General features: G+C 39.0%; 1 protein-coding gene and 2 long non-coding RNA genes across 3 annotated transcripts; 2 read left to right on the top strand and 1 right to left on the bottom strand.

Annotated features, from left to right (window-relative positions):
• Positions 1-3,183: 3,183 nt before the first annotated feature.
• On the top strand, positions 3,184-12,097 carry LOC121903945. The gene is made up of 4 exons (XR_006098146.1): positions 3,184-3,461; positions 4,013-4,176; positions 10,130-10,233; positions 11,558-12,097. It is a non-coding gene; the product is annotated as an uncharacterized LOC121903945 (long non-coding RNA).
• Positions 9,285-16,647, bottom strand: LOC121903767 (oncoprotein-induced transcript 3 protein-like). Its single transcript, XM_042421142.1, has 10 exons — positions 16,339-16,647; positions 15,073-15,214; positions 14,826-14,969; positions 14,670-14,738; positions 14,105-14,163; positions 13,105-13,295; positions 12,622-13,022; positions 11,055-11,154; positions 10,096-10,294; positions 9,285-10,005 (listed from the first exon to the last, which is right to left on the bottom strand). Exons 1-10 carry the CDS (start codon positions 16,643-16,645, stop codon positions 9,863-9,865), a joined length of 1,755 nt encoding a protein of 584 aa, XP_042277076.1. The 5' UTR covers positions 16,646-16,647; the 3' UTR covers positions 9,285-9,862.
• LOC121903958 lies at positions 14,126-19,741 on the top strand. Its single transcript, XR_006098149.1, has 3 exons — positions 14,126-14,176; positions 18,783-18,959; positions 19,686-19,741. It is a non-coding gene; the product is annotated as an uncharacterized LOC121903958 (long non-coding RNA).
• Positions 19,742-22,562: the final 2,821 nt, after the last annotated feature.

Genomic DNA, 22,562 nt, shown 5'->3' with positions numbered 1-22,562 from the left:
TAAGAAATTTTGGACCAAATTCTTTTTGGTTTGATTGCTGCTGCTCATCTTCACACCAACCAATCATCAGATGTCAGGAAATAATACAGAAAACATTCACAGATGTGACGCTGTAAGCACTCTTTCTGAATCAAGTTAAAATCAGTGCCGATGCCATGGTCACAGGTTGTTTTTTGTTTTGATTAACATCCAGTAGTATTAATCCTTTGCACTCAAGGGAAAAGTTAAAATGTGTGCTTCTTAATCTCAAGACCACACAAGATTTCTTGTAATTTTATTTTTTTGTAGGATTCAAGGATCAAACAGACTTCCTTTTTTGCAAGGTCGGCCATTCTCAGTGTTTCCAAATTAATAATTTGGAAAATAATAAATAATTTCCACCAGGAGTCCTTGAATCTGGATTTGAATTTCCAGTAATCTAGTAACTTTATCATCTCAGAGGTTTTATATAAAATATGTTAACCCTCTGGAGGTCAGGTTTATTTTAGTTAGAATCATTTTTGTCTTTATTTTGCATCTTTTAAACTGTATTTCCTCACATGCATGGTGTCATTTTTTTCAAACTCAGCTATGAATGTAATTTTTTTTTTGTCAGTTTAACAAAGGAACCCAAATTACAAGACAAATAACACACTATAAAAATGTAGAATTCTTTAGTGATAATCACTCTCAGAGTAAATCACTATTATTATAGAGCAGTTTAAGGTTGTTAAAAATATTGTTTCATTATTTATACACACAAATACAGCCAAAAGAAATAGAACTATAATACAGTCTTGCTTTTGTGCTTTTTCATAATTAACTGAAAATATGAATAATTCACAGTTTTAAGCATGTTTCTGGTCTACAGACATGAATGAGATACTGTGTGAAAGCTCCACATCGGCTCTTTCAACTGGTTCTCTCTGCTCGTCTCTACATGATTTATATAAATAGTTATGTTGCTGGACGTAAAACATTTTCAGTGTGTGCACCGATCAACAGACAGACTCCGGAGGGTTAAGAAGTTCCTCATTGTCAACTCTTGACACTTAGCTGTGTTGCAGATTCTGGTTTTCACAGATGAATGCATGCAATAAAACGTTATTTTACTCCTGAAAAATGACATGCTGATAGAGCCACATGATAAACCTGCACATCTTTTGTGATTGCATGAATATTCTCTTGTGTTTTTAACCTGTTATAATTTTAATTTTCTATTTAATATTGTATAAATAAACAAACTGTATGTCAGAGCCAAGGGCTGTAATTTACTGATGTGTCATCAGGGTCAGCAGGAAGATCACCTGAAGGCTTTGACGAAGGATTCCAGCTGATTGTCTGACCTTTATACTCTGCCTCAGACACACACATAGACACACACACACACACACACAACCACACACACTGACACACAACCACACACAGACACACCAAGTTGAGGTTTCACACCAACGTGACTTTTGAAAATTTGCATTTTGACAAGTGTTGACTCTAATTACACATGATGATGCTGAACCGCAAACACGACAGAGCCAATTACAGGAAACACTGACATATTAGTGCAAATGACAGCTCACTAAAGCACACACACACACACATACACACACATACACACTTTCTCTTGGTTCAGTGAGTGCATAAATGTGTGTGTGTGTTTATAAAAGCTCATGCCATGCTTTTAACGCCCACGTTGGTATCTGTAAGTATAACTCACAGACAGAAATGTGATCAGCGCTGTGTGTTAATCCAGAAGAATCTATCAGGTGATGCTTCACATGTCCAGCCGGCTGCAGCTGATAATAAAATCTATCCTCACAAAAGGTCACACATTAATAAGGTTTCAGAGGAATAAACACACCGTGAGGCTGCTGTTGTCTCATGCATGTTTTATTTTAATCGATACAGGTGTCTTCAAAGGCAGCAGAAAATCTCACGTTTCACTCGTACTTTATGCACGTAGCCGCGACTCAAAGCGTATTTATATCCTTCATGTCTGCTCTCTTCTGTTTTACACGCCTAACACACACTGATTGTGTGTTGCGCCGGGCAGAAACTGCTTTTTTTTTATTAATTGTGTACGTTGTGTTAACTCACACTACGAATTTTAATCAGCTGTTAATCCTCTGACCTTACTGGTCTGTGTGAAATGCATTCTGGGATACTTGGCTACCCAAAGTCCATACGAGTTATCTCCCAAAGTATCCTCGCTGTGACTGATGACCAGTGTTGGGAAATACTGGAAAATTACTGATTACATATTACTCGTTGTTACTTTACTGATTATTCAGCAGCAAATGTAACATGTTGCAGGAATCTGCAGTGATCCAGAATAAAAATCTGTGTAATTTAGCAGAATGTTTTTTTGCTTGAAATGTGATAAACAATATTCATTTGAGATAACAAAGATTGTTTTTGAGCAAAAATAAGCAAACACACAATACATTAAAACAAGCTAAAGTTACCTCAAGCAGGCTGAGAGAAATATTTAGTAGATTTTAGTAGAACCATTGAATTTGAGATTTTATTTCATCACTAATAGTTCAAAACAAAATGTGAAGATTTGTTGGAAAAGTGCAAAAGTTCAATGTGGAGCAGAGAGAGAGAGCAAAAATTAATTTGCGAAAACATTAACCATTAATAACTGGTAAGGCCCTTGACCTCAACTTCACCAAATATCTTTTAATAATAGTAATAAGTTTATTTATTATAGCACCTTTCACAGAAATGAAATTCACAAAGTGCTTCACAGGAATAAGAGTTAAAATAAGACCATAAAAACATACATACACTAAATACATAGAGCTTCTCAAAACATATTTTGAGAACATGACACTCAAACATTAAACTTACAAGCAGCATCTCTGTTGGTTTAAAATCTGTGGAGGTGTCATTGGAAGTCTGTGGGCGCAGATTACTGTGAGGGCCTGCTCATTACTTTACTTTTGTTACTCAGCCGGCAGACGTTTGTGGTTTAACAAGCAGGCAGGAAACAGTTTGGAAGGATTTACTGACCATCCAGCAGCTAGCATTAGCATTAGCGTTAGCGTAGCCTCAGCGACAGACAGCGCTGCAGACGTCCCGACCTCAGCTGCACGATTCACACACCTGAACTCTCAACCAGCATCAGGTGACTCCTGAATGTACCTGTGGCTAACGTTAGCATGCACGCTAAGAACACAAAACATGTGTATAAGACAACATTTCTCCTTCTTCACCACACTGATATCAACCCTCCGTTAATGCAGTAAAACAGCGAGCACGCCGATCCCCAAGTGTAAAAGTAACGTTACTCAGATTAGTAACTGTAATATAATCACTGAATTTCAAATTGTAATCCCTCACACTACTGTCACTGAAAAAGTATTAATATTACTGTGACGTATTACAAAGTAACCCTGCTGTTGAGTGCAGAATGAGAAAGGCTGATGATTTTCTCCAAAACAAGAAGGTTCTTTTCCATAACTGTCAATACAAACCAGGTCAGTCTGTCTTCTTCACTCACTGACTAGACTAAAATGTCCAGATAAACTTTCAAAATACAAAACCAACTACAGAATACTGTACGTCTCTGATTTGGTTTTAGTTGGTTGATTTTAAAAAGATTATTCATTTTTATTCTATCTCTTAATTTGAAATGCTCTGCATATTTTCAGTTTTTACGTCTGAAACACTTTTGTTAACCTGTTTTTGAAAAAGTGTTATATAAATAAAGTATATTATTATTATATTTGCACAATTAGATATTATGATTTAAAATGAATAATAAGTTTGAAGAGTTTATTTGAATTTATGATTCCAAAAAATGCCCAAAGACAATGGGATCAGAGGGAACAGAGAAGTGAATTTCATCCCATTTTAAGCTCCACTGCTACTCTCTTCCTCCAAACACAGGACCAGATGAGGTTGTGATGTGGTTATGGTTTCATGTGAATTGAAATGTATCACCTCATCTTGTTTTATTACGGTTAAATATAGATGCAATGGGCTGCGGGTTGTGTGTTTGTGTGTGTGCGTGTGTGAGGTCTTCCAGGTTTCCTCTGCATCCATCACCGTGGCAGCACCAGACAAACCAATCTCCTCCCTGTCTGTTCTCATTGCATCACACTCATCCAACAAGCAGCTTCATCAGCCGGCCCGGCTTTCATGAAGACACACGGAGGACAGATCATCTCGCACTGAGATGGACTACCGGAGGTTTGTACTGTTCCCATGTGACCCGAAACTTCGACCTACTGCGTGTGTTGTTTTGAAGTGAGGAAACAATGGCGATAGGAATGCTTTTGGATGAACTGATCATTTCTTGATGGATTATTTTACATTAAGAAGCTCTTAAATTTGATAAAATGTCACAAATAATAATCAAGACTACATTGATTTTACATTTACCTGCTGCTTTAAGTATCATTACTAATAGTCCAAAAGGATATGACCAAAAGATTATAATTTAATATAATATAGAATTATTCAAGATTGAAGAAAAGTGTCACATTCTTCAGTCACACATCTTTACCAAACAAGCAAACATCCCCTGACTTTTCTTCTAGCACCACCAGCAGGTCACTTATTAAAATGATGATAAAATGTGAACAAGCTATTACCAAAGTGAAGATATTGATCTGTATATTAACTTTAAACCTGCAATAACTGATGTTTTATTCGCTACTTTTCATCAGAAACAAGTAGTGAACACAACTATGTTGAACTTGTTAGCTAACAGTTGCTTATTTCCACATCCAGTAATTACGGAGCAACATCAACCTTGCATTGATAATGTCAATAATTACTTGTGGGGTTCCTCAGGGTTCCATTTTTGGTCCTTTATAGTTTCAATCTGGTTAAAACTGTTTATATTTATGTTTTTTGTCCACTTTTTTGCTGCAAAATAGTCTGTCAACATAACTTCTCTCACATTATCTGCTTAAAAAGTAGTTGTGGCTAACATGTTAGCAAATAGCTGCCTACTTCACATCCAGCAGTTACAGAGCAACATTATCATTCATTAGGAGTCGTGTTTCTGTCCACCTGGTGAATGTAAGTCCAATATTCACTCTCTTTTAGCTCTGTTTTTGCTCTCTACCAACTCCTGAGGGAAATATCTGGCTCTTTAGCTGCTAAATGCTCCACTATGTTCACCAGCTAGTCTACAGCTAACTGTGTCTGTTTGTCGTTTGGTGCTGAGCAGGTAGTGTACAGTGGCTTTTTACAGATTTTTCTCTGAAAACAGCTGCCTGCTGCAGCCCAAAACGTCGCTATGAGACGCTGAGAGTGAACCAGAACAGTTAAGTTGCAGCCGGACAGATAAACAATGAGCTGAAACTCACTATAAAGCTCCGTGAATCCGAGAGGAGCTGCAGAGTCTCTGATAATTCATATTCAGTTGGTTGCAATCTGCAACCTCACTGCTAGATGCCACTAAATCCTACACACTGGTCCTTTAAGGTAAGATATTTTATCTAAGTAAAACGTATCTGTTCATAAAAAGTATGAAACACAAAAGTAAGAAACACAAAAATTACACATACATTAACATTCTGAATAAACTCTAATGTGTGAAGTTTAGCAGTGATGTGTTTCTATGTACTCCAGCCTGCCTTGAAACCCTACTTATTCCAGTGACTGTAACTGCTGTCACTTATTAATTTACTGATTCAGAAGCAGCTTTCAGACACAGAAGCACCTGAGGAAGAATCTGTTGCATTATCCATGTGTCTGACTGATACAAGCACAGATCAGTTGAGGCCTTTTTTGCTCGCCAAGGACGCACGAGCAGATGCTGCAACTAAATGTCAGGCTTTGAAGATGTGTGTTATTTTTTTTATCTCATATTCAGCGCACGGTGTCCTCAGTGCAGAGAAAACCTCAGAGAAAAAGAAGTGAAATCCTGCTACTATAGTTTGTTTCATGATTTGTTTACGTAGTCTACTGAGTCACCGGATGTCGACTGAGACGAAGCAACCAATCAGAACAGAGTGGGCTCATCGGGAGGCGGGGCCTTAAAGTGACAGGAGCTAAAACGGCCTGTTTCAGACAGAGGCTGAACTGAGGGGCTGCATAAAGGGCCAGAATGAGATAAATAAAGAGTTTTTAACTGGAAATAATGCAAAGATATTCCAGTAGAAGTATAAAAATATAGACCTGGAAATGTGCAGAATATGTCTTTAATTATGTTGTATATGATAACCGAACCACTGTGGTCCAGACTGAAATTTCTCAACAACTATTGAACAACACATGGAAAAACCTTAGCAACCACCTTAGCAACCAAGGCTACAGGACAGACGGTCATTTATGGGCGTGTGCAACGAGATGACGTCAGCTCGTCGGCAAGGTAGAAAAAACTTTGCCAATGAAGCGTTCTCGGCAGGTTGAAGCCCTGACTTTTGACTTGCAGGCAACATTTCTACATACGTTCAGCTCAAGTTTTGGAACTTTGACCATGTTTAACATCCGACATCAGAGCAGGAAATAAATAACATAAAATCACAAAAAGCACAATATGTCCCCTTTAAAATGCATCTGATCTGCTGATGAAGTCAATGTGATATGATCAAAAGCTCCAGAACAATCTGTTTGAGATGTTTCAGGGCTGAAAAGAGCTTCCTTTAGTGATGTAATAAGCATGTGACGGGATATTTTACTTCAGTTTATTATGTAAGCTTCCTGCCTGAATGTGATTTGATGCTGTTCCCACTGTTTTGGTGATTTCTTACATTTTTCCTCATCGGCCTGCTGATCACGTTTAGGTATTTGCCTGTACTGAGCATGTGCAGCATGATGAAATATAGTATGTCTCTCTCTCTCTCTATATATATATATATAATCATGCTGCACACACACAGTCAATCACATTATAAACAGTGAATGGAGAAACACCGTGAGACGAGACCAGAGCACATTAACCAGCAGCTGTAGCCGGCAGCATAAGTCTACATACAAAACAGTCTGAGTGTAGGCAGAAAAAAAAAAAAAACACAACATGAATCTCTTTCCAGCAGCTAATATGAGGCTCAGCCAGCCGCCTCCCAGATATCAGCTGAGAATAACTTCCACTGAGATTACTATGCAAATGATTAGGAGACAGAACACGGCAGGGTCGCGCTATTTGCATGAACGAATCAGTGTAATACATCGCTCCATTAAATAAACACACAAGGAGAGAGTGTGGTGGCAGTTCATAGATAGAGAGCATGAGTCAAACCCAGTGGAGGAAATAAAAATTCAGAGCACACAGAGAGACGACTGTTTAAACTGCCCGGCGCACAGATTTATGTCTTTAAATGGAGAAGTTAAAGCTTGAACATTACAGCCAATTTCCTGCACCAGCCTTTTTATTTTTCCATAAACAACTATAGAAATAGTAATGGGACACATAAGAGGGAAGAACAAAAAGACATTAAAGTCACAAAATGATCTGTTTGGAAATAAAGACAGTTACTGGCAAAATGTTTGTGAATGACACAATCACAGACAGCCAGATTGTTGGCGAGGTGCCCCGGGAGGCCGAATCTGTGAGTCAGTGTGCACATAATCAGAGTTCTGCAAGAGAAGTGGCTAAATTAACAGTTTAAATAATACTGGTAAACACTAGAGTATGGGACTGGATTTGTTTTATAATAATTGCACACAATTTCATTTTGTTATATAGTATATATTGGGGTTTCTGTTATTTATATACTGTAATGATGTTGGATATCTATGTTAAGCAGGGTCAAAGTTCATAACTTGAGGTTAATTTATATAGCTTAGTTTTTTTCTATTTTGCCTTTAACTGAACAAAAATTTCAAGAATTGAAAGTGAAAAATCTTGAAGGGATAAACAAGTCAGACACGATGGCGTGTCTGTCCTCAGAGCAGGATACTAAATCTTTAAGGTGTTTACAGGCGGCTCTGCTTACACACAACACATCACACTTTTATTCATTTATTACCAAAGCTGCACTGCAGAGAGGAAAGCTGTAGGAGCATTATTTACCCTGTTTCACCCAGTGTGCTTTTTACTGAGTTTGCAGCCATGTGTGCCGTTGAAGCTTCACATTGGCTTCAGCTGACCTTAAAGGAAAATATTGGTTTATTTGAACCTGGCGTATATTCGGTCTGTTTACATGTGTGAGGCTGACTTTCACTGCAGTTAGACTGTAAGGAAATGACAGATTATCCCATCTGTTCGATTATATTATCAGACTATTATGAGGACGATCATGAGTCATTTCACTTTGCCTGGCTAACTGTATTTTTTTTTGAGCCGTAGTCATCCTGGAGACTTTTACCTCCACAAAATCAACTGGAAGAAAAGAGCGAGGCCGGCTGGATCAAACGCTCAACTTCACACGGTAAGAAAAATCTAATCTTGTCATTTTATCCTCGCAACTTGGAAACTTGCAGACATGAACCATTTTATTTATCTACTAGGTTCCTACTTCTCTAGCAGGAACAGGACACTGAGCTATCCACAGCCTCAGACGTAAACAAACCGATGTTCAAGCTGCCCTGGATGTAGTTCTCTACACAGTTAGCAATAATGGCTGCTACAGGAGGCCAGTTACTGTGTGCCCAAATACAAATACATTATTCAGCAAAGAACAAATAGTGGAATTTTTACAAATATTTGATTCATGCATTATTTGTTTTTGGAAAGACAAAAAAAAAAACCATGTCAAATACCAGCACGCAGGTCAGTTACATGACTTTCTCAGTGTCTCTTTTCTGCTCCGTTGTTACGTGTATCAGCAGGTCTCAACGAGGGGAGTCACATCCACCTGCTACAGGACACATATTTCCTAATTTGGACATCAGTCCTGGAGTTAGGGGATGTTCCCCAGAGATAAAGCTGATCTACTGACACATGTGAAGTGCTCACAAGGGACTCTCCATAACCTGTTGTTCCCCTTCTCCTCTCCACAAAGTTTGGTTGTAAAAAATAGACAATAAATGAAAACTGCAAAGCAATAATCGCCTTTGAAGTTCTTCCCTACATGTTACATGCTGTGCTGTCTCTGTGTTATGGGTGTATAAATAGGTAGAGGTCTGTCTGCAATGAGGCGATGAGTTAAGTTTTAGCTCAGTAGTCAGCGCAGTCGTCTATGATCTGGGAGACTCCAGTTGGAGACCCGGTGTGGGGACCTCCTTCATAAGGTAGTTTATTCATGAACACTTATTGTAACACTTTAATTTTCAAAAATTAAAAGCACAATAAAAACAAAAACAGGATTTTCAAGCCTCTTTCCACTTTTATTTGAAAACAAATACAAAAACAAATAACTTCGCTGCCTAAACAGATACAAATACAAATACAAATACAAATACAAATACTGGGCTCTCTGCACATCCGTAGTTTCTGTGTTAGCTTTCGTTCAGATTCAGAAACAAATGTTTGAAAAGATTCATGTAAAAATCATATTTCAAAGCAGTAGGAAGCTGACAGACGTTGCCCCGATAACCGCCATGATATATGAGGCTTCGTTCACCTGAATCTCAGTAACAGAGCTGGAGAGAGCTAATTTAGCATGACACATAGAGCCACAACTGCCACATTTATAGGAAATATACCAGGTTGAAATAAACCTGAATTTTCCTTTACGAAGTAATTTTTATACAGAATGAGGACTGAATAGTGTCTATCCTCAGATCACCTCAGAGTGAACAAGGGGAGCAATGGCAGTGGCAAAACACTGTTTTAATGTACAAATGAACAAGTAAGTATTGTTTTAAGATTTGAGAAAATGTGAACCTATCCTTCAGTATAAAATTGATTCATTTACATGTGCACATAAATCACCCGTTATTTCCAAACACCCAATATTTGATAGCAGAAATGATCAAAATTGCTTTATAGTTTCAAACATAATGAATATAGAATTGGTATTCTACACATACTGCTGTCCTAGCTTTCAAATTCGGGCAAAGGTTGGTATTTGACCTTTGACATTTTGGCTTTGTACATGACCACTGCACTGATCATGCCAACAGCTGCTAGAAGACATCCAGCGATGAATACCAGGTTCAGGTTCAGGTTCAGGTGGGTCACTGGAGAAAAGAGAAACAATTTGAATTTGAGGCAGACAAACAAGGCAGTTGTGTTGTTTAGAGAACATTTTATGTTTCATGTAATCATACCTGTGTTTTCAGTGCTCTCTGCTGATCTCCTTAGGCGCAGTGGACCCTGGGAAACAAAGTGGCTTGCACTCTGGATGACGGCCTCTCTCTTGCGATGATGATGGTGACCACCCGACTGTGTGGAGTTGTCGCATCCCCGTGAGCATCTGGTGTTGGGGTTCCCGGCTTCACACATCAGGACTGAGCAGCTGATGTACACCTGAATATAACAGGACATGCTGTCATTATATCAGCAGATATACTGATGTGTCCCTGAGTGAACAAATCGCAGAGTTGTACTCAGACTCCACTTTGTTTCTGCATGTAAGTTGGTGCTGTTCTACGAAATCGTCAAATCCATTTGTGTCAAGTGGTACATGCTCATTTTTAAAACTTGCCAGATAAAAAAGGAAATTATGAATTGCAATGATTTGTTGAAAGGAATAGTTTGACTTTTCGGGATGTAAATGTAAACGCTTTCTTGCCAAGAATTGGACGGGAAGATCAACACCACTCTCATCTGTCCGTTAAGTATGGAGCATGGAGTATGGAAAATATAAAACTCTAGGAAGTCTCCGTTCCCTACTAAGAAACAGTCTGGCCCATAACCCACAACTTGTAGTTTTTACACTTCAGTGTTTGTACAGATTAAAAAACAAGATGTCCATCAATGTTCATTTGTGAGCTTTAGAGGTGCTGCATTTCAGATTTTGTAACCTTTGGATAGAGCTAGGCTACCTGTTTCCCCCTGCTTCCAGTCATTATGTGAAGCTAAGCTAACTGGCTCCTGGCTCCATCTTCATATTTACTGTACACTTACTTTATGACAGTGGTACTGATCTCTCTCATCTAACTCTGAGCAAAAAAGAAAATAAGCACGTATCTCAAAGTGTCCAACTATCATTTCTAAGCGTTTAAAAATAACACCGAAACTTCTCACAGTAATTTGCACCAGTCTAACTAAATAGTTCATTCTTTACCTGGTCATGCAATCCGATGAACTTGAAGGCCTCCATGCTGAATCTGAATTGTTTCTCATGGTCGGTGGAATGGATTTCAACAGACTCGTCCACTTTACACCTAGTCAGAGCAACAAAAATAGACATGAAACATTGTCTCTGTGACTCCAAGCCTTACAGTGGATGCTATTATATAGCCAGAATATAAGTATGCTACTGAGGTATTTACTAAGCCCCCAGGAACAGCATCGGACTATGAAGCTAATTTGACAAAGTGGCCAAACTGTGTAATTACAAGGTCCAGGTCTGTCATGTGATGCACACTGGCCCAAAAAGCATTTTCTCTGCACACAATCATTGGAAAGGAACAGCTGTGAAATGGTGGATACATTTTTTTTGAGTGTTTCCACCCCCACAAAGTGACTCTTCTTGTCACCGATTCTGTATGGGAATATCAAGGTGCAACCAGGAGAAGGAGCATGTCTGGTTTGGGGACCTCAGGATTGCTTCTCTGCTTTTTGCAGATGATGTGGTTCTGTTCCAGCAAGCACTGGGAGCCAACTGTGAAGCAGCCGGGATTGAGAGTCAGCACTTCCGAATCTGAGGCCATGCTGCTCTGCCGGAAAAAGGTGGACTGCTCCCTCTGGATTGGGAAGGAGTTGCTGCACCAAGCGAAGGAGTTCAAGTATCTCTGGGTTATATTCAGGGTATGAGGGTAAGATGGAGCGTGAGGTTGACAGGCAGATCAGTGCAGCATCAGCAGTAATGCAGGCGTTGTACTGGACCGTTGTGGTGAAGAAATTACCGGTCAGTATATGTTTCAACCCTCACCTATTGTGGGGCTGTCTTTGTACATGTGTTGTCTCTCCATTGTGGGATATCTCCTGCAGCATCATTTGTGGGAGGTTTATGTTTATGTTTTATGTATTGTGCTGTTAGATTATGGTTGGTCAAAATGCGGGAATGTTTGATTTGTTGGTAGTTAATGTGTTTGTATTATTCCATGAGGGATGTGTCATGTAAATGACCAGACATGAAAATAAAAGTATTGATTAATTAATTAATTAATTCATTCATTCATTCTAGTTAGCAAGGAGCCAACCAGAAGTTAGCTGGCTCAGCCAGCACAAGTCTCTAGTGAGCATGCTCTATGGGGCCCAGCGTTCAGGAAACATGAGCAAAAAACATGATTATACCAAAGATATGAAGTACAGTGATTTTTAAGGCATTGGAACATCAAGACATTTTCATGTCAAATAGGTAAACTTCTAAAGGTAGACAGAGGTAACCATCTACAAGCAGAAACACACTGGTGGAGAGATTGACATTTAATTTCCATCTGGATAGAGAGTAAATCCCAGCTCACACTCGGCGAGAGGTGGTGCACAGTGCACCCAGGTCACCGTTTATACAGACAACCATTCACGCTCACATCCATGGCAATATAGTCACCACTTCATCAAACCTGCATGTCTTTGGACTGTGCGAGGAAACCAGAGCACCCAGAGTAAACCCACACATACTGGACACAAGGAGAATAGACAAAGCGATTTCCCCTGCTACCATTAAGGTGTGTACTCATGCTTACCCATTTTCAATGATGGGGTAGGTTGGCCAGTAGTTGGGGGTATCATACGGTGCTGCCCTGCAGGACTCCACGAACATCTCAGTGCCGTTGACTGAAGAGGAGGCGTCGATCTCCATGTAGACCCTGCTCCCTACGTCATACTCCAGAGGGTATGAATTTGGATCGATCATGGTTTGGAATTGATTGGTTTGGTAGAACTCAAACTGGTAGGTGAATGTGCCGAAGCCTTTCTCCCACACTGTGACATTCTTCCTGTGTGCAGTGAAACCCAGTGTCACATTTCCCCGTTTGGGGTACTGGCAGTAGAACTCCACTTCCAGCAGGTGTTTCCTGGTGATCAGGTCTCTGTGGTTGTCAACCGTGGTGATTTCATTCTTGAAAATGAGGTAGTCCTCATCCTCCTGCAGAGTAAAAAGTTATTTATTTAGTCCTCAAAGCAGCGATCACAAACAGCAGGTAATGAAACCAATGACCCTTCATTACCTCGAGCTGAGTGCCGCAGGCGTTGAGGGGGATGACGGCGATGACGTGTGTGCTGTTTGAGTGGCGTTGGAGGCTGCAGGCGGTGTTGGTGGGATCACTGAGCTGCAGATGATCCTCATAGAGACCAGAGAGTGAAGATTTGTCAACCTCTACTGTCATTGTGGACTCACTGCAGATCACGTTGGCTTCAACTAGAGCAAGGGAAATATTTTTTAACCATTTTGTTCCCACATTATGCTGAAAACTGCATATTTTCGATACAGTGTGATACGACCAAAGCAATATTTTAGATTGAAAATAAGGCTTAATGAAGTACTTATATTAAAATATAATATTTTTGTATTCATATTTTATTATATATCCATATTTTGTCTGCTGAATATGTTAGTAGGCAGCTTGGTTTAAAGGACAATTTTTCCAGTGTCTTAAAACAGCAGTCAGGTGTCCACATGAACAGTGAAAGAGGTTTTCCTCCTGTTCACACTGGATATTAAAAGATCCCCTTCAAATGTGCTTACAATGTAAGATGGAGGCCAAAATCCACAGTCATTTTACGCAAAAATGCATTTAAAAGGTGATGTGAAGCTTCTATTCAGCTTCATCAGTCTGAGTTAGTCATATCAAGTGGATATCTGACACATTTACAGTCTTTTTAGCATCAAATTCCCTCTTTGTGTTTCCTCGGACAGTGTTTCCCTGTTGAGCTGCGGTGGAAGTATAGTAACAAAAAGAGGGACTTTGGCACTAAAAAGACTGTAACGCTAATTTTTCTTTCCATTGCTCTGTGCATTGTTCTGAATTCTGTTTGGTAGCCAAACACAGCAACTTATAAAAAACAAAAAACAAAAAACAGTTTTTTTTTCTGTGTATATCAGCAACATGGCCTACATTTGGAACTTATTTATAGCATTTAGCAGGTGATATATTTGGTGAAAATATACACTGTTACAGTTGTAGTTACACTACAAAATTTTGACATTAAAGTCGACCTTTGACTCACCTTCCTCCTTCTTAACGTCCACCAGAACGCACCTCATCTCAGACTGATAGATGCCGGACCTGAAAAGCATTGGTGAGCACTGATTTAACACTTTAACTGAGAATGTCATCGTAATTTTTTGTCTCCTAAATACAATCAAACTTGCAAAAGTGTATATTTTAGGTAACTAAAAGAGATTTTCAATTTAATTACAGTATAAAGATATGGTGGATGGATTGAGTATTTTTGTATTGTATTCATAAGTTAAACTGATGGTCATACAAAACTCTCCTTAATCTTTCTTGCAAATTTTTAATATTATTCATACAATTATAAAATCTTGAAAATTATAAAAACTGAAAATGCAGATTCTGTTACCTTTGAATATAGATTTAACATTTGATACATATTTGCTTCTTTTTTTGAGTTTAATAATTTTAAATCTTGGCAACTTGATAGGTTCCATCTTTTATCATAGCTTTCCTATATCAATTCTCATCTCACAGTCACAACACGAGAAGTGCATTCTACCTTTTTGATTAGAGATGTACTTTACAAAACACTAAACACAAAAAATGCCACTTACTGTGAAGTCGGGGTGGGATGGTGATGGTGATGGCCAGTGACTGAGCTTTGACTGGCGGTTACAGCAGACCTGCAAAATATGTAAAACAGTTAAAACATAGTTTTATACAAACATACTAATGCAATTAAGCAAAAAAGAAATGAATCCAAGGCTCACCCTGTGAATGATTCAACAGCAAAGCAGATCGCATAATGATCTCCCAAGTCCTCTGGAATAGGCGTCCACCTAATGACAAACTCTTCATGTGTGGTTCTGTGCTTGCTGATGTTCATTGGCCCACTAATGATGATATCATGTAATCTGTATGAAAACAAAACAAAGAAACCAGAGATTTCCTTGTGATTACTGATGTTATTGATGAGAATGTTTTACTGCCACATTGAACACTTTGGTTCACACTTACGTTGAGTATTGAGCTTGTGCTTTCACTCTGATCTCCACCTCTTTGTTGACCTCTGCATGGATGCGTTCTCCGTTTTGGGGTGTTGGATTCACAAACCTTGGCAGGTACTCTCCCTCCTGACATGAGGGAGCAGGTGGGTCCACTGGAGTTCAAAAAGAGATCAATTTAAATTCTAAAGCGCAACATGTACTCAATACCTGTGAGAAAACTGCCCCTGTGCTGCTCTTTATGGCTCAAAACTTTCAGGCTTTTACAGTCTGGCCACACCAAGGCATCTAGTGATGTCACAGCAAATGTCTTTCATTAGCCGTCAAAGGCAAAGACACTGAGGTCGTGTCCACTGCATTTTTTCCCAGAATTTGTCTGTTTCGGCTACTCTTAAAGGGGAACTCCACTGATTTTACACATCAAAGTAAAGCTAAAGTAAAGATAAATTGCCTCAAGTGATGTCCTTGAGTCAGAGTCGATTGGGGCTGAAGACTACAAGTCTGAAAATGAAAAAAAATCCAGACTTCTGTAGTCTGTTTCTCATCTCTGCTTGGGGCTAGTGGTTCCAGGCTGCATTAGCTGCTACTAGCATAATTCACCCAAATCTCCAAACAAACAGTCAGTGGTTTGGTTGTGTTGTGGGTAAATGTAGTCAGCAGGATTTGACAAGGAAGAAGAATAACTGGAATACAAAAAACCCTTCTCTTGCTCTGCTGCATTGATTTTGATCCTCTTTTTCCAAATCAAGTGCAATGCTAAATGATTGGAGGACTTTTTTAAAGTATTAAGTGTTTCTTTATGAGTTGAGAACATGTTGCTACTTCTTAGGCTAAATAAACCTTTTAAAACTTAAGCTTAGAATAAGACTGTTTCACAGCATGTGAATGGAGATACATGGTTTTCACAGTACAGAGACCCTCATGTTGAGAAGTAAAATGTAAAGACAATAAAACTAAATAGTTTCGATTAGGAATAATGGAAAGTATATAGTGTTAAACATTCAATTAGTGTTTTTCAAGGGTGAGACTTTTTTTAGTTTCTGGTCAAACCTTCTAGGGCGGGGAAGACTTGGACTTCTGATGTCACTATTTCTAATATCCTTGCAACAGCCCTGTGTAAATATCACACATTAAGGCGTCGCCAGAGCTGCAAGATGCATGAATGTCTCAACCCATTATGAGGGGATTGTCAGGGGAGGGGAGGGTCAGCGCAGCGATTTAGTTGTTTGACTCATGAAAAATATAGTCAGACAGTTATGAGTAGTAAAACCTGACTTACCAAGCAAAGAGAACTGCAAAGGTAGTTTGCTGAGGGGAGGAGTGTTGGGGTACGGGACTCCTGTGGTCGCAGCGGGCGGAGGGGCGGTTGTAGCTGGGATTGCAGTTTGCCACCACCAGGGAGGTGGTGCGGTAGTTGGTGGTCTTCGGGTGGCGGCTCGTCTCTTTCTCCTCGCAGCCAGTGGAGATCTGGAGGAGCGGGATCCGTCTGTGTAGGCCAGTGTGATTGGTCGTCGTGGGAAGTCTTCCACCACCAACTCAAATCCAAAAACTCTGGGGTTGGCATTGGCGTAGCGGTAGTGTAACATGCAAGAGCCCTAAAAAGGTGAACATTTACCAGTTGATTGAGGAAATGTATAAGTCCGTTACCGTACAATGTATTATGAAATAGGAATTTTTCAACTAACCTGATCTAAGTGGAAGCCTGAAGGTTGGTTGCACCTGCTGCACTCGGTACCTAAAATATTTCCATATCTGCATTGAACTATATCACCATCAGGATCAAAGGATGTCAGCCTGTATGCTCGTGGGCAGTTCTGAGGAACCCTTGAATATGCACATTAACATGAGTTAGTAACAGCTTTTTAACTTAAAGTATAAAGCAACATGCTGGTAGTGGTATAGTAGAGTTCATAATTTGTTACATGAAGAAGTCACAGAAATACTTTTACTGTAATTCATAATGAAAAGAGAACAAAATGACTTTATTTTATTGTTTGGTTGATTGATTTATAATTGGTTTATGATTGGTTCCAGGTAAGATATTTGTAAATTGTTTTCTTTTTGTGAAGACTGTGGATCTTCCCAACAGAAAAATTGCTTTTCCATTTTTCTTTTCATGTTTTGCACTACAGATGGTTAAAATAAGCCACTGATGTTTATAGTATATTATCATTTTCCAGATTATTCTGGTGATATGTGTTTTTGTTCAGACATCAGAAACAGTTTGTGTGAAGGCTTTGATGCTTTCAGCACATTCATTTCAGTCTTTTTGGGCTTTCATGGCCATTTGCCACCACAGTGTCTTTTTCAGTACAACCACTGGGGGGCGCCAAGGAAGGACGATTTCAAATTCTACACAGTTTCTGATGATTAGAGGATACTGTTTCTATCTGACTGCAAGAGACTTACCGTAGGAAAGGCAGAATGGCAATGTCTGGTGACCTGTTTGGCTCTCTGGTGTCAGATCTTGTTCCCAAATCCACAGAAGTCAGTAGGTTCCAATTATTAACAGAGTTACGTGTTGGTATCCAACAGCAGCTAGCTTCCCTGGTAGGTGTGGAAACAAACACTTGTGAAATACAGCATCTAATAAACACTAATTTTATGATAAGCAGAGCCACAAAATATCCAATTATGTGCAACTGGATTCTCCATAAACTTTACTCTATTATTCACACACTTTAAGTAAAAAGCCTACCTCATTTGGAAAGGTTTGTCATTTGTGATACGTTTTGTCAACACTGTTTCAGTTTCACACCATTGCCCGTTAGATTGTGGTGCATTTGTGCTCATGTCAAGTATGCCTCTCTGACGTTTGACATCGTAGCCACAGTTGCCGGAGTAACAGCTCCAGGAGTGGGAGTTCTGACAGCCGTCGAAGGTCGCCCTGTTGCGAACGTCCACCTGTGGGAAAGAATCGAAATAAGCAATCATGCATTCAGAGATCTTGGCTCGACTGTAGCTAAGGATATTTTTTATAAATTACGTTTTTGTATATTTTTTAAACACACCAGTTACAGCACTCATGAATTTTATCGTCATTTTAAGAAGGATGATTATCTGTTTTGTTCATAATCATTTTTGAGCAGCAACGACTAAACGTTGTATGTTCGTCAAAAAATTGATTGTGTTTTAAAAGTTATACTCAAGTTTACCTTAAGCTAACTAATGTGTCTTGTTTATGAGAAACAACTAAGCTTTTTTAGGTAAAAATGTCAAACTCTTATTCGACACCCTGGATGTTGTTGACAAACAAAAACAAAAAAGCATTTTACAAAGACAGTCCACATCATTTTAAAAATCTTTCCTGGATATTTCGATGTACAGTTTCCTCCAGGCACTAACAAAAAATACCTCTTATGTCTTTTTTTTTTTTTTTTAGCCTGCATCTCTTGATATAAATATATGCAACATGCAAGCAATATCAGTGTGAAGCGGTATTTTTAATGACACAAAAAGGAAGATTTTTTATCAATAAAACCGTGGCAAAGTAAAAATAATAAATAAAATAATTCTACAGTATTTAGTGCTTCTTATTGTACTTAAAGAAACTTATCAGACAATAATCAAACCTTAATAAAATGACATCAATAATAATAATTTAAATATAGTGACAAATGATTCCAGATATATGATGAATTTCTGTTGCATAATAACTCTAACACAAAAAATGTGTTAGTGTGAAAAGTTAAGTTAAATTTCTCACCTTGAATGTTCCATCAGGGTTTCTTCCTTTGTAGCTGAAGGTTACGGTTCCCCCGAAGTAATGTGATGCAGACGCCAGTGAGACCAGCAGCAGTGGAAGCAGGAGCAGCGGTGTGGAAGCCATGATGCACCAAACTCACCTCTGTCTCCAGATTCTCTGCCTGTCACATCCACCTGCAGCATCTTTATATACAGGTATAGGGTGTGTGCAGAAGCATGCACACTTTGTTTCACAACAATAGGCCTGTAGCTGTAAAACTGGTTTGTATAAACAAAGAAACGTGACTATTCAACCATGTTAACCTGTAACAACTTCTATCAGGTTTATGTAACTTATTAACTAAAATTCCCGGCAAAATTGAGACATACTTCCTCATCCGACCCAGAGACTTCAACTCAATCAATGTTCTGTCATAATGCGGTACGTTTGTACACAATTCTCGCCCCAATAACTCAGAATGACAGTTTTAAAGTGTTTCAGTTATTTTCCAAGCATCAACCTTTCTGAACATGGGAAGTAAATGCAGAAAAAATGTCAAAATTGTGGTTTGTTGTCATAAAAATGTTGAAATTTGTTCTATATTGGTTCCTGCTTCATTTTCAAATATTCATGTGATGTCAGATGAAATACTGATAAATGACTAGTTGTTTTTTCCCTTCAAATATGAAACACTTTTGATACTTAATTTATTAGTTTGCAGTTTTGTTTACCAGTTTGAATGTTAAGTACATCAAAAAAAAACAACTCATCTTCATTTTCAGAAGTTTTTTTTCCCTTTAAATGAGAACTTTTAGTGAATGAAACACTTTTGATATCTTACTTTTCAAGCAGTAACTATATCAGTCAAATGGTATTCATAACAGTAATAATACGCCCATCTCCTCCTTTAACAACCAGCCTTTCTACATTTCTCTTTACAGTCACATGCTACTGGACTTCCAGGTGTTGCAGCCTGACCCTCAACACTGGACCCCCCCCCCCCCCCCCCCAAGGCTGCGTCTTGAGCCCCCTGCCATACTCCCTCTACACTAGGGTTGTGCCAAATACATTATTCGGCAAAGCACAAATAGTGGATTTTATATGAATATTTGTTTCATACAAATGTTTTAAATATTTGGGGGTGTTCCCCAGAGATAAAACTGAGCTACTGACACAAGCAAAGTGCTCCCAAGAGACTCTCCATAACCTGTTGTTCCACTTCTCCTTTCCACAAAGTTAGGTTGTAAAAAATAGGCAATAAATTAAAAGTGCAAAGCAAGAATCACCCTTGAAGTTCTTCTACATGTTACATGCTGTGCTGTCTCTGTGTTATGGGTGTATAAATAGGTAGAGGTCTGTCTGCAATGAGGCGATGAGTAAAGTTTTAGCTCAGTAGTCAGCGCAGTCGTCTATGATCTGGGAGACTCCAGTTCGAGACCCGATGTGGGGACCTCCTTCATAAGGTAGTTTATTCATGAACACTTATTGTAACACTTAATTAAATTAAAAGTGTCATAAAAACAAAAACAGGATTTTTAGCCTCTTTCCACTTTTATTCGAATACAAATACAAATAATTTTGCTGCCTAAACAAATACAGATACAAACACAAATACTGGGATCTCTACACACAGCTGCACCTCCGTTATAAAGTTCACTGATGACACGGTGACGGTGGGTCTCACCTCTAATAACAATGAGAGGGTCTACCTGGATGCCCGGTACCATGTTAACCACCTCTCTCTCAACATTACAGTAAAATATTAAGACATGTTGGTGGATTACAGAAGACAGGACAAACCATACATCCCTCTCTGAAACTCAAAGCATCACCAGCCACTTTAAAACACCTGTTGCACTGCGGCCATCCAGAGCATCGAGTCTGGGATCATCTCTACCTGGTGCAGCAGCTGCTCCCTCCTCTCAGGACCTCAAAGACCTCCACAGGGTGAAGCGCACTGCAGAGCGCATCGCAAAAACCTGTCACCCCAGTAACCGTCTGTTACTGGGGTGACAGGGCTGTGCAGTTACTGAGGAGGGGTTTTTATCCTCAGGCTGTCAGAGCTATTAATCAGGAACTGTAGCAAATATAGTGTTTAGTGCTTACCTGCTGCTAACTAAACTATACATTAAGTGTACATACTGTATGTTATCTATGTTTTTTATGCATTTTTACGCATTCTTTGTACATTTAATGTTTTAAAACTTTCCTTTTTTCCCCTAAGCCCTCCCCTCCCTTCTTATTCTTCTTTTCTCTTCTTATATTATCTTATCATACCTATGGAGCAACCGTAACAAGCCTGCAAATAAAACCTTTGAACCTTTAAACAGTCACACCTCTACCTGTATTGTAAATGAAAATGTGTTATTCCCAGCAACACTTTGGTCAGACCTGTTTAATGCAATTAAAACTTCAGAACAATTAATCATAATCTATAAGTTTGATGTATATATCAGCATGACGGATTCTGTGGTTATTTTGCAATAGTCTGATGCTGTTTGCACACAAACGGCTGAGTTTCCACACTCACATGAACTAAAACTTATCGAGCTAAATCTACAAGGAAGTAAACACCTAAATATATGGATCAATGGATCAAAAGAGTTAAGTGTCCTTTCACATGAGAGCTGTGAGGAGCCTCAGCACGTGTCTGTCTGGATGTAAGTAGGTCGGGTTAACTTGAACATCTAACTGGACAGGAAACTGAAAAGGGTCCATTCATCTTTGATAATCAACATTTTATTGATCTGGAGTGCTTCCAATTCAAAGAGAAGAAGGGAGATAAAAGAAGCAGGAACAGTAATTTTTATGACATTTAGTAGATGATTCAGTGATTGTGAAATCTAACAAGGAAGTTTTCTATTCTGGTGGTTGTTTTGAAAGGTTTGGTGAGGATAATGATAATTTTTCCTGATAAAGATCTGCCCTAACCTGTATTTTAACAATTCTTAAAGAATAACAACACACCAAATCATTTTTTTTACTGTACACATAATCACATCGGTTAATACGGTTGATTTGTCAAACAACAGACTTATTGTGAGTAAAAACTTCTTTTTCTGCTCAAAATAATTTTATTTCTGTCTGCTTGGATTTGAAAATAAAGTTCAGCTGAATTCTCTAATTGTGACATAATATGTGAGACTCGAGAGGTCTATTTCACATCAGCTGCCGCCGAGTATAAATATCACAGCAACCGGCTAACTGTAGCCTCAGTTTGTGCCTCTTACACAGAACCACTGGTAGCGTTAGCAGGTCTGATAAGAGACAACAGAGAGGCGACGTCGTGCTACTCAGAGAACCATGGTTATAGAAATAAACCAAAGATTTATTCCTTTTCTTCATCTGATAACTAACTGTGCTATATTCAGAGCTTTACAAGATATTCAGGGCTGATGATGGTAATTTTAACATGATAAACAGCAGGGCCACGGCTACATAATGATGCACATACCGGAGCGCCTCTCGTAGTAGAGCTGCTAGCTCAGCTACAACACAGGTGCCACACAATAGCTTCTACAAAAGGCCATGAATGTACTTCTAGTGACTGTCAAACCTCCAGCGGCTCATGGCTGGTTAGCTCTGATTATAGGAAGAGCGCCAAAGTGGCCAAACTGTGTAATATGTAACATCACGTGATGCTATTGGGCCCAAAAAGACTTACGTTGTGAAAAAGACGTCTGTAAATCAGCAGATACATTTTTTTGAGTGTCACAACCCCCATGCAAAGTCTAGAAGAGCCACATGATTTAATTATTTTAACCCCATTCAAGTTAGCCGAGGGCTAAACTGGGACTTCCTACCGCTACGCAAAGGTG

This window comes from Thunnus maccoyii, chromosome 1, assembly GCF_910596095.1.
Source record: "Thunnus maccoyii chromosome 1, fThuMac1.1, whole genome shotgun sequence".
In the NCBI taxonomy this organism is placed as follows: domain Eukaryota; kingdom Metazoa; phylum Chordata; class Actinopteri; order Scombriformes; family Scombridae; genus Thunnus; species Thunnus maccoyii.
The sequence above is the reverse complement of the archived record's forward strand: the minus strand, read 5'-3'. Positions and strand labels throughout refer to the sequence as shown.